The sequence below is a fragment of the Kogia breviceps genome, chromosome 15, assembly GCF_026419965.1.
Source record: "Kogia breviceps isolate mKogBre1 chromosome 15, mKogBre1 haplotype 1, whole genome shotgun sequence".
Lineage (NCBI taxonomy): Eukaryota > Metazoa > Chordata > Mammalia > Artiodactyla > Physeteridae > Kogia > Kogia breviceps.
The window spans coordinates 71,102,429-71,114,197 of NC_081324.1; the positions used below are offsets into that span (position 1 = coordinate 71,102,429).

The window sequence follows — 11,769 nt, forward strand, 5'->3', positions numbered from 1 at the left end:
CAGTCACTTTCTGGCTCTCTTGTCTTTCTGTGTCTCTTTCAGACAAGTGCACGCGCACACACACACACTACACGCAGCACCCCAGCTCCCACGGGGGATAAAAGACACTGCTGTGGACAAGTTGCAAGTCACACTTTATTCACTCGCCAGGATGTCTGGTGGGATCCTGGGCAGCTGGCCAGGCCCCTGGGAAGGAGGAACTGGGGGGCACTAGTTGGAGGGGTGGAAGGTGCCTCGCTGGTGCCACTGCATGTCACGGATGCGGCGCACGGACTGCACCTGGGGCTGGGGGGCCCCAAAGTCGCCGCTGTCCTTGTAATCACCCTTCTCCAGCAGGTACTGCAGCCCGCGGTAGCCGGGGTACTGGTAGCCGACCCACCTGCAGGGCCAGAGGTGGGAAGAGGGTACGTGGGGAGACAGGAGATGCAGATGGAGAGACGGGGGGAGGAACTGTTTAGTCACTAGGAAGGGTAGCACCTCCCAATCATCTCACACTAACTGGGTGTTGAGCAGGAACACCCCCACCCTTCTTGGGACCAGCCTCTGCTTTCTTCCTTCCCTTGATGGGGAGCACACTACCTCCAGAAACAACTTTTTTTTTTTTTTTTTTTTCGGTACGCGGGCCTCTCACTGCTGTGGCCTCTCCCGTTGCGGAGCACAGGCTCCGGACGCACAGGCTCAGTGGCCATGGCTCACGGGCCCAGCCGCTCCGCGGCATGTGGGATCTTCCCGGACCGGGGCACGAACCCGCGTCCCCTGCATCAGCAGGCAGACTCTCAACCATTGCGCCACAAGGGAAGCCCCAGAAGCAACTTTTAACTGAAGGTCTGACACTGGGTTCAGAGGAAGGGGTGATCTCAAGCTCACTTAAGTTTAGAAGAAGACGGGCCTCTTAACCCAACCCCTGGCAAGGCCAAAGGACAGCAGGCTAGGTCCCAGGAGCCCTCCATGATCCTTCCACCCTTTGAAGCCATCACCATTTAGGGGTCACTCACTGAGCACCTGATGACCATTACAGTCTTCTCCCCAGAAAGCATCACACAGTCCTGGCCCACATGGACCTCCCATCCAGCCCCTGTGGACACCTCCAGCTCTGCTTCTCAGACTTGGGCCCCTTTATCTCTGCAGCACAGCCACTCCATCCCCTGTAGAGCCCATCAGGCTCACCAGGCTCCTCCCACCACAGGACCTTTGCACGTGCTGTTCTCACTGTCTGGGATGTCCTTCCTTCTCTTTACCTCTATAATTCCTACTTTCTTGAGATCTCAGCTTAAGAGTGCCTTCCTCGGGGAAGGAGGCCAGATTCGTGCAGATTCCTAAACTATTAACAGTCGTCCCCAACCAGACTGCTAGCTACACAAGGCAGAGGCCAGGTCTGTTTAACCTACCTTGACTTACTGATGACTTAACATGGTGCCTGGCATATGACGTCACTCGACAAATTGAATCAATGAATGAATAAACGAGTAAATGGAGGGGAACGTGAATACAGAACTCTGCACACTCTAAGAGTCTGACAAGCCCCAGAAAGCCAGTATGTGTTGGTAAACTAGCTCTCTTGGGCTGGGGGGGAAGTCTTGATTTGTAACATTTTCCAGTTTCTGAGGTGTAAATACTTCATGATGGCTCATTTCAAGTTACCAATGATCAAATAACCAGCCCACATAAATTCTGAAAAGTTAACAGTCAGCTTTTGCAAGCTGGTACAAGCCGGCTCCAGCACGCCCCTGCCCAAAGCCCACCGGTCAGACTCCCCGTGGAATCCAAATTTTTCACATTGAGAAATTCCCCAGTGCTGACGGTTGAGGTTTATGTGCCGAAGTTTAATTTGGTGGAGGAGGATCCCTCCTATTTCCAATCTCAGGAACTCATGCAGTCAAGGGCCAGCACGGGCTGGACTTCCTGCCTCTCCCGGCTCTGTTAAGACCACTCAACTCATTCCCAGCTTCTGCTTCCCCTACAGCCTCCCCACCTCTGTCTTACCCTGCCCCCCGCCTCCCCACCATTTACTGTCCTGCTCTTTGGGGCTGAGGTTAAGGCCAAGGTTTCTCTCCTCCAGAGGTAGGGTGTTGCCCAAAAGGCAGATCAGGGTGGCACTTCAGGGGCCGAAAGCCACGTGTAGGCTGATGATTTCAACGCCCATTTTCCAATGAGAAGACTGAGGTCAGGAACGTGCAAGATCCCCAGAGTTCAGGACAGAGCAGGACTTAGCAGCCCAGGGTCTGGGCTCCTGGGGCGGGGCGAGCCAGGGCTGGGTGTGCACTCACGTGCCACTCTGCACCCGCACAGAAGACACCTTCTCCTGGTAGCCGTGGGCGTGGAAGCTGGGCACATCATCATCTATCACCTCCATCTTCTTCCCTGTGAAGTTGGGGTTCTCATAGAGGATGATCTTATGCTCCTGGCTGTCCTGTGGACAGGGAGTGGGGGAAAGCGAGTGTGGGTGAGAGCGCCCAGGGTGCCCTGGAGTTGGGACCAGCAGGCTCCACCTGCAGCCCTCTGGCCCAAGACCCCCACCACGTGAGTGTCTATGGCAACGGCATCCAACAGTGTTCGTTCATTAAGATCCTAGTGGGCTATTTTCACGTAACAGACATTCCAGATTCTACACTTCGGGGACTATTTGATTCTGAAATGGCATTTTCCCTCCCAACGCCTCAACTCCCCTTTTTAAAAATAAATGGCAGCCATGATACACACACACACACACACACACACAGGCTGATCGTGCCTCTAGTGGACACTTGAAATATTTTGGCTTTCCTTCATCTCCACATATCTTCCCATCCTCCTGTTCCTGCGACATTTTTCTTAGTCATCTCCTTTCATCCTTTAAACTACTTTTATGCTGTTTGGTGGATCAAAAAACTGAGGCTTAGAGAGGTAAAGTGACTTGGCCAAGGTCACACAGCCGGGAGTGCCAGAGCCAGCAGAGGAACCCAGGTCTGTGGAATGCCAAATCCAATGTTCTCCGATTTTCCATCTAGTTCTGGAGAGAACTGGACTGGGCTGGGGAGGTTTGGGAGTATAACTGAGCATCGCTGGGCCCTCTGCCCTCCAGAAGTGTTCACACACTAGTAGTCAGGACCAGAGCAGCTCTGAAAGGTTACACTGGCACGAGTTGGGAGCAAGAGCTAAACTGCCTTCTCCTCCACCCCAAAACCCAGAATTTCTTTGAATATTTATGGTGGCAATCATTTATGGAACGATTGCTTTGTGACAGAAATCACACAGCCCTGGACAGCACCATCCACATAGACTAGAATGTGAACAGCAACCCCTGGAGCATCTTGAACGAAGCCCCTGAAGTCATACGATGTGGCGATTCTCAGGCTAAGCCTGCTGGTATCTCAGGACAGTAGATACTAATATCCCCATCTTACAGGTGAGGAAACTGAGGCTCAGGGAAGTGAAGTGACTTATGCGAGGTCACACAGCAGGGAAGTCTCCCGCCAGTCAGCAGGGGCACGACGCCAGAGGTAAAGGCTCCTTCCTGGTCCCCAGACCGCTAGCTCCAAGGGGGCAAAGAGAGGAAGAAAGTGAGGGTCGGGGGCTTACCACTTTGATGGGCCTCAGGGAGCTGAGGGAGTCTGTCCTCCGACTGCTGGTCCACGAGTCCCAGCGGGGGTACTCACCCTTCTCAAACACAAACTGTTCCCCTTTGCAGTTGGCTTGCTCATAGCCCACCCAGCTGCAGTGGAGACAAAGAGAGAGAGAGGGCAGGTCAGGCTCACTCCCACGCTTCCAGGTGGGACCCTGGCTCCTCGTTTGGGTCCCAGAGCTCACAGTTGCCCAGCTCATCAAAATGAGTAGCAGCCTCATTTAAATCCAAGCACGGCAAATCCTAGAGCCGTTATCACCTCAGTTATCCAGAACCCAGCTCGGTGCTGGCTTCAGTCATCTGGAACATAACCAAGAAATAAGGAGGAAGCCTAAAAGATGGCCTAGCAACAAACAAAGATGTATAGAACCCCTGTCCCAAGGCCAACGGTATGCTGGTAAATTAACAGCCAGCTCTGAAAAACAAAACAAATCCTGTTTTGTAGTGCTTGCTAATTTCCATGGTGTAAATACTCCCACCGTGGCCAGTGTCAAGCTCTCAGTGTGACATCAGTGAACATGGAGTTGGGCAGAAATGTGCCCAATCAGCTTTTACCACCGAGAACGGACTGCAGAACATCCCTTTATCTAAAGCTCACGTACCTTGCTCATACCAACCCCTTCTCTCTGGGTCTCTTTCCTCTTTGGCTCTTGATGGTGGTCTCTGGACTCCTATGCTACACAAAACTCTAAGAGTCTTAGATCCACAGTAGAAGAGAAAATCCTTAGAGGGAAGGATTCCCTGCCAGTGGGGCATGGCTAATAGAGGAAAGGGCACAATAAGAAAAAGGTGGCACCGACTTCATGATGCCTGGCATTCTGGGGCGTTCATTGCAGAGGCAGACAGTTCAGCCTGGCACAGTGGCAACTGTTTGGAACAGTAATCTAAGTCCTGAACGGAAGGGGAGACGGTGTTTCTTGCTGCTTTTAGAGGAGGATGCCCTCTTGATCTGGCAATTCAGCTTTAGGCAACGTGTCCTTAGAAACAGTTGTCAAAGAGCTCACAGATGCATGGGTAACGGTGTTCATCACGGTGTTGTTTATAATATCAAATAATCAAAACAACTTACACATCCAATGGGCACAGCCTGGTTGAGTAAATTATGTCGTATCCCGTAATGGAATGTTACAAAGGCATGAAAAACAATGAAGTCGGACACGGGTTCTCAAACTTAACTGGGCAGAAATATCACAAGGTGGTGCGTTTGTGAAATGCAGATTCCTGGGCTCCGGGTCCAAGAGTTTGATTCAGTGAGGCAGGGCTGGGACCCAAGAATCTGCACTTCAAAGCCTCCCCACCTTCTGTGATCCTGATACAGATTTACCTCCAAAAAACTCTTTGAAAAGCATTGATACAAAATGCTACTTAATGACATGGAGAGAATTTGAGATAAAAGTTTTCAAAATGAGTTATAAAACAGTATGCAAAGCATGATCTGACTTTTGATTAAGTGTATATCTAATATATAGTTGATGAAATATATACAGAGAAAAATATAAGTTTATATGAAAATCTTAATGGTTACTCTGAGTGGTAAGAGTCAAGTCGTATGGCTTTTTTGCACTAAGCCATCACTCCTTAATTTTAAACAATAAACAAAACTTAATAAAAATATCAAAGTTATATTTTTTAAAAGAAAGCAGAGGAGCAATGTAAGGTCTATTTGAGAAATTCTTCCATCCAAATACTAAAAAAAAAAAAGACAACTGAAAAATCAGACGTGGTGCTTCAGTTGTCAAAACTTCAGCCATCCAGGAAGGCACGCTCTCAGGCCCGCTGATGCTCTGAGCGCATCAGCTAAGTGGGGCCGGGCAGCGCCATCCTTTGGCGATGTTCTCCACACCAGCAGACTCTGATGCAATTAGGGTCACATCACACACTGCAGAATTCCCGGTGAACCTTGAGGGGTGGTGCGGGTCATCCAGGACCCACACTAGACTCACTGACCTGTTGGTTGGGGGTCACTGGGGGCCACCCCTGATTCCGGAGGCTCTTGGAGAGAAGGAACAGTCAGGGAACCACAAGGAGAGGCCCCTGCAGGCTGTGCTCAACTATGTCACCTGAGCACGGCAGAGTCAGACCTGACCAGTCACCTCCCCCTCTCTGTTGGGCCAGGGGTCCCAAGCCTGCTGGCCCCCAAATGTGTCAGCATATCTGCGAAAACCAAGTATCCCCAGGACCTGGGAAGGCAGCGGTGGTTGCAGAGCTGGGACATCCAGCTTTAAACCTCCCAGGAGAGAGAGGACACTCCCAGAGCCAGAGACTGGCAGCTCTAAAAAGGTCCACGGGAGTCACTGTGTCTGTCTCCCTGCCTCCTACAGAGGAGAAAACCGAGGCTCAGAGACAGAAGTTCCCGGTCCAACGTCACACAGCACAGAAGTGGTGGCACCAGGATTTGAAACCCAGCTCTATCTGGCCTCAAACCACAAGCTCTCTCCACAGGCTGCCAAGACCCCAAATCCCGGTCCCCTAACTGCGCAGACTAGGAGCTCAGTGAGAGCGGACCCCTCCAGCTCACTCCACAGCCCGATTGCCTCACCCTGGCAACCCCTGACCAAGTGAGGCCCCCCAGCTACTTACGGTCCAGCCTGCACCAGGACAGAGCCTGCCTTCTCCACGCCGGTCTCCTTCAGGTTGGGGCAGGGCCCATTGAGCTCATGGGAGTGGCCCTGGAAGTTTTCCTGCTCAAAGATGATGATCTGCAACAGGAGGAGAGAGTCAGACCCCTGTCATGATGGGGAGGTGGGAGAACAGGGCAGTGGGGGTGAGTGGGTGTAGGGAGGGGACTCAGAGAGCTTTGAAGGATGCTGAAGGGTTCCACACTTGGGAATCACAAACCAAATACAAAGTCTGACAGTCTTGGCTCCAGTTACCAGCTGCGAGACCTTGAGCCAGTCAGTATTACACCTGTCTGGGCCTCGGTTTCCCCATCTGTAAAATGGGAAATAAAGACAGAACCTACATCATGGCGTCGTTGGAAGGATTCAGAGGAGCGTAATGGTTAGCACACCATGTTTGCTCCGGGTGTGGGAGGCATAATTATATTAAGGGACATGCTAAGGATCCCAAGTGGGTAAGTGGCAGAGCTGAAATTACAGTCCAGGCTCGTCTGATGCTGTTTCCTGTAGAGCAGCATTTTGGTACCACTGGTCTGTGGACCAGGGTAGGAGTAGTAAGATGCTAGACCACGCTGCTTAAGCTTCTCCTGCCCCCATATGAGCTGGACCAGCGCTGCCATATCCACCCTTCACCCCCATTTCACCCATAAGACTACACATACCTGTGCCCTTTTCTTAAGCCCCCACAGGTTTTGCAGGCTTTCCTCCCCCCCTCTGGATACTTCTTAAGAGGACTTCACTCCCCTTGCCTCACCTGCCTCTCAGCAGCCCAGGGAAGGGCTGGCAGGACCCCCATCAGGAAAAGTAAAGATCAGCAAAATGAGGCCGCGTGCTAAGAGGTGGGGGAGGGGGGCAGCTGCCTCCCTTCAGGATTCCAGCCAGAACTTGGGGGAAGACGTTTTTCCAGCCACACTCCCCCCAGGGGACTGCCTCTGGATGAGGAGGGGCGGGGCTTAGGGAAGTGGGCCTCCAGGAGGGGCAGCTGCACAATCCGTGTGGTCAGCACTGGCTGCGTCAACACGCCCGTGTCTCCCAGGCCGGGGATTAGCCAGACAAAGCCAGGGGAGGGAGGCCCAGCAAGGTTCAGAGTCAAATTCCATGGGCTCAGTTCAGCCTTTATGATCACCGACAAGACCACAGATGGGTCAGGAGAACTGGGCGCCTATGTCGCCTCTGTTGCGTCCAGCTGGGCAACGTGAGGAATGCGGAATCACGCCTACTCTGCAGGCTTATTGAGAAGAATCAAGAACCTGGGAGTCAGGGGCCAGTGGATTATGACACTGGCCTGGGAGACAAGGGCTTGCAGGGGCGAGGAGGGCAAGGCAGGTCAGCCTCCCCATGCATTTGAAAGGCCTCAGAGCCCAGGAGCTCGGTACTATTATTGTTGTTGTATGTATCAGCAAATGGACGCTAAAAATTTACATATTATCTAATCCTTTCAACCTGCACTGTCCGATTCAGCAACTGCTAGATGTCTACTGAACATGTGCAACTAATCTGAATTAAAATGTGCTATGGGTATCAAATACACGTCAGATGGTGAAGATACAGCATGAAAAAAAGAATGTAAAATAGTTCTCTAATAATTTTTCTACTGACTGTACATTAGGATATATTGGGCTTAATACAATATATGAAAATTAATTTCCCGTTTCTTTTTACTTTGTTAACATGGCTACTGGGAAGCGTCAAAGTCCATAAGTGGCTCCTATTTGAAATCGACTGGACAGCGCTGCTCCGAGCCATATCACACTTGGCTTCTTGCTGCTCAAACCCATCTCACTCCAACCCCTGGGCCTTTGCACTCACTGTGCCCTTTGCCAAGAATGCTCTCCCCTACCCCCCACTCCCCAATTTTCACTACTTCCTCACTTGACTGGGGGCTCTGCTCAACGTCACCTCCTCAGAGAAGCCCTCCCTGACCACCTTAGCTAACACGTTCCTCGTCCATCCTGACCCTAAAGAACCCACTCTTGTGTTTCTTCCCAACGCTTTTCACTCCTTGAAGTTATACATTTATTAGTTCATTTATTGTCTTTCTTCTAGAAAGTAAGCCTCTTAAGGGACAGAATTGGGGTGAGCTAGGGTGGGGGCCCAAATCAGACAAAAAGGCAGTTCCAGGATGGAATCTATGCCTGGGGCCTCTGGGGCAGAGGGAAACAGGAGGGCAGCCTGGTGGACTGTTGCTGGTAGAAGTTTGAGGGCAGATTCAGTGTGACAGGACCCTGACATTGGGATAAGATCCCACCCACCTTACGAGGGAAAAACAAAGAAGGCTGGCATTAGGTGGACAAGCATTAGGCTGAGCCTGTTTTCTTTGCCTCTTCACAATTACCTTATGCCATGAGTCCAACGCTCTCCACGTTTTGAAGGAGGGACCTGAGGCTCAGAGAGGTCAAGTGACTGGCCAAGGTCACACAGCAGGTGTGGAGTCAGGAATCCCACCCCACCTCCCATTCACAAGCCCCCTCTCAGACTGGACTGAGGGTCTGCCTCGGCTTTGGGGAGCCACCCTGGGCAATGGGGTAAAGGGTAAGGCAGAGAAAATTAAGTCTCCAAAGCCAGAAGGATGCTAGTCGTGGGCTGGGGAGGGGCCTTCTGAATCAACACCCCCTCCAGTGTGCAAGCTGGGGAGACTGTGGCCCAGAGAGGGGGAGCCCCAGAAAGGAAGACACCAACCCCACTTTACAGGAGGGAAACCGAGTCTGGGAGAGGCACCGCGCTTGCCACCCCTTCCTCCCACGTGGTACGCACCTTGGGGTTGAGGGGCTGAGGTTTGCCCGCTTGGGTCTGGTGGTCTGAGGCCATGGTGGGCTGTCCGGTGCAGGAATGACCTGGAAGGCAAGGCAAGGGGGAAGCAGCAGTGAGGACCTCTCTCTGGACCCTCGGTTCCCTCAATGGGGGGTACAGGGGTGGTGGTGGCGGCGTGTCCCGGGGCCACATCACTCCAGCCCCACGTCCTGTTTTTTGTCTCCCTGATTTCAGGTTGTCCTAGGGCAGTGGGGACGGCCAGCGGCTGCCTGAACGTCCATCCTGAGCTTCGCTTCTTTGTGTCCAGGCCGGCTCCGAAGGGGGACAGAGAAATGAGGTCTACTAAAAAATAAAGTGAGAAACTGGAGTGTGAGTGGGGACCTACTTGGCCCCAGATAATTGATGCTACTATGCATAAATGTCTTACGCATCGGTTGATATTATGCAGAAATTTCTTGATTCAAAGAAAGTAACGTGGGCAGACAAACCCCACGCACTGGCTGTGCTTGTCCGGGTTGTAGCTCCCAATCTGCCATCTCACAAAAGTCCCCTGGGCCCCCGCCCCTCGCCCCCAACTTCCTCCTTGACTCCTGCCCCCACCGCCCATCCAGTACCCAGAATGCTCCTTTCCACCACTGGCCTTATCCTCCCCTCCACCACCCAAATAGTACACAAGTCTGTCATGGAACTCCTGCCACGAGAAAGCAACGACGTGAGTATTATGGAAGTTCAGGCACGGTGATCAGCAGCAGGGAGGACGTCTTAGCAGCCAAGAACATCAGAAAATTCTGGAAGAGTGTCAGTTTCTTCTCCCGTCCCACAGGATGGGCTGAGAACACAGCCTGTGTTTTCCCAGTGTAGAGGGGAAACCTGTCTCCTTCTCCAGAGATAAGATCCGGCTTCCAAAAGCTCCTTCCACATCAGAGGCCAGGCCAGGATGTTCCCCAAAAAGAGGACATTCAACTAAGCAGCTTGGGAGCCAAACCTGCCCTTCTCTCCTAAGAAACCAGCCCTCCGGGTCTGTCACTGTGCCCAAGATCCCACATTACAGCCCCAGGAGCGTCCTCAGGCTAAAGACAGCTCAGGTGGTTCAACTCAGGTGCTTCCTCCGCTGCTTACCAGCATCAAGGCCCTGGGAAGGTCATCCCCTCCGTGCCTCGATTTCCTGTTCTGTAAAATGGGGACAGGATGATGCCTGGTCATAGCTATGAACAGGCTGTGATGATCCAATCATATAACACAGAAAAGCTCAAGCACTAGGCAGCCGTCCCGGAACCCACTCAGTGCTCAGTACACGGCAGCAATTATGGCATTATTAGGGTCCTTTCCACCCAGTTTTAGTGCCTTTGGAGTCACCTGTTGCTGGGAGCTCCCCGAGAGGGGGACTGCTTCCTAGCTGTCCCAAGGCGGGACACAGAGCCGGTGCCCGGGAGTGTTTGTGGATATGGAGAGAGTTGACTCACCGCCCTAGAGACAAAGCTGAACCTTCCGTGGTTTTACTCCTTCCACTCGCAAACCCTCAGTTATATTCTCCTCCACTGGCAAAACGAGGATGCTGATGGACTGTTTAATACTAATAAAGAGCATCACCAAAATACACACTGTGCCAGGCACTGTGCTAGACCACTCACCTATGTATCTCTGAGCCCCACAGCAAAGGAGGTTTTATGGCCCCCTCCCCATTTAACAGAAAAGAAAACCGAGGCTCTCAGCACCTTGAGGTCTTTGCCCCAAGTCACCTTGTCAGAAAGTGATAGCCTCTGGATTTGAACCCAGGTCTCCCACACTTTCCATCAGGGAGGAGGATGAGAGAAAAAGGCGAGACAAGCAAGAGAGGCATTCTTACCAGTGACACCAGCCCAAGAGCGCCCGTGGAGCCGGCCGGCGGGAGGTGGCCTTTATACCTTCCCCAGCAGTGCCGGTGCCAAGGCGGGTGACCGCTGCGTCCCTGCGGAAAGCGGGGCGAGAATGCTGGATTAAGCCCGCACCAAAGCCCAGGTCAGCAAATGCCCACAGACATTGTGTCTCTGCACAATAATGTCATCAGCTTTCAGATTCGGCCGCGCCAGGGTGGTCAGGCGGTTGAGCAAGGAGCTGCCCGCTTTGCATGCATCAGCCGTCCAGCTGCCAGGACCAGGGGCATGCTGGGTTCACTAATGTGGTCAGTTGAGCCCTGGGGGAGGCAGACGGAGGCAAATCCCAGTGGCCCTGGTGAAAAAAAAACAAGGACAGGAAGGTGGTTTGGCAGGTTCCAGCATCCATCCATCCATGCGTTCAACAAGTATTGATCAGGCATGCACTTGGTGCCAAGCGCTGCTCTAGGGGCTAGTGTCAGGGAGCGGACCTACCCCAGCCTGGACCAGCCAGGAAGGCTCCTGGGAAGAGTCGAAGTCCTCAGGGATGAGGAGAAATTTGCCTGGGAAGCCGGGTTGGGAGGAGGCTTCCAAAGAGAAGGGGACCAGGTACAAGGCACTGTTGCGGTACTTCAAGAAGACCTGCAAACAGGTTAACGCAGCTACAGAGGGGGCTGTGATGGGGCAGGGCCTGGGCTGGGCGGCCAAGGTGGGAAGAGGCCTGACCTTGCAGGGCTGAGGAGAGGGGTCTTCATCCCGAAGGCCCCCAACTGTCCCAGCACTCACTGTTCCTCAGTGGGGTGCCCTTAGGATCCTTGGGTCCCGTGGTGTGGAGAAACTCTCACATCCCTCCTGCCGGCCTCATCGCTGCCTCGTGGGCATTTGGCCTTAACTGGCCTCCCTCCAGTTTGCACGTCCTCCTTGTCGACAGTCTGTGTCCTGACTG

The 11,769-nt window shown here is 52.8% G+C and overlaps 1 protein-coding gene across 1 annotated transcript; it reads right to left on the bottom strand.

The window, feature by feature from the left end:
- Positions 1–210: 210 nt before the first annotated feature.
- CRYBB2 (crystallin beta B2) lies at positions 211–9,027 on the bottom strand. The gene is made up of 5 exons (XM_059039541.2): positions 8,974–9,027; positions 6,182–6,300; positions 3,559–3,691; positions 2,268–2,410; positions 211–379 (listed from the first exon to the last, which is right to left on the bottom strand). Exons 1-5 carry the CDS (start codon positions 9,025–9,027, stop codon positions 211–213), a joined length of 618 nt encoding a protein of 205 aa, XP_058895524.2.
- Between the last annotated feature and the right edge of the window lie 2,742 nt (positions 9,028–11,769).

What these genes read in the sequence shown, in the direction of transcription:
- CRYBB2 (XM_059039541.2), bottom strand. Translation starts at nt 9,027, where the DNA reads ATGGCCTCAGACCACCAGACCCAAGCGGGCAAACCTCAGCCCCTCAAC. An exon ending in GTCCTGGTGCAGGCTGGACC is followed by an intron (nt 3,692 to 6,181) that starts GTAAGTAGCTGG and finishes TCTCCACTGCAG; the next exon opens with CTGGGTGGGCTATGAGCAAG. An exon ending in CCCTGAGGCCCATCAAAGTG is followed by an intron (nt 2,411 to 3,558) that starts GTAAGCCCCCGA and finishes CCCTGTCCACAG; the next exon opens with GACAGCCAGGAGCATAAGAT.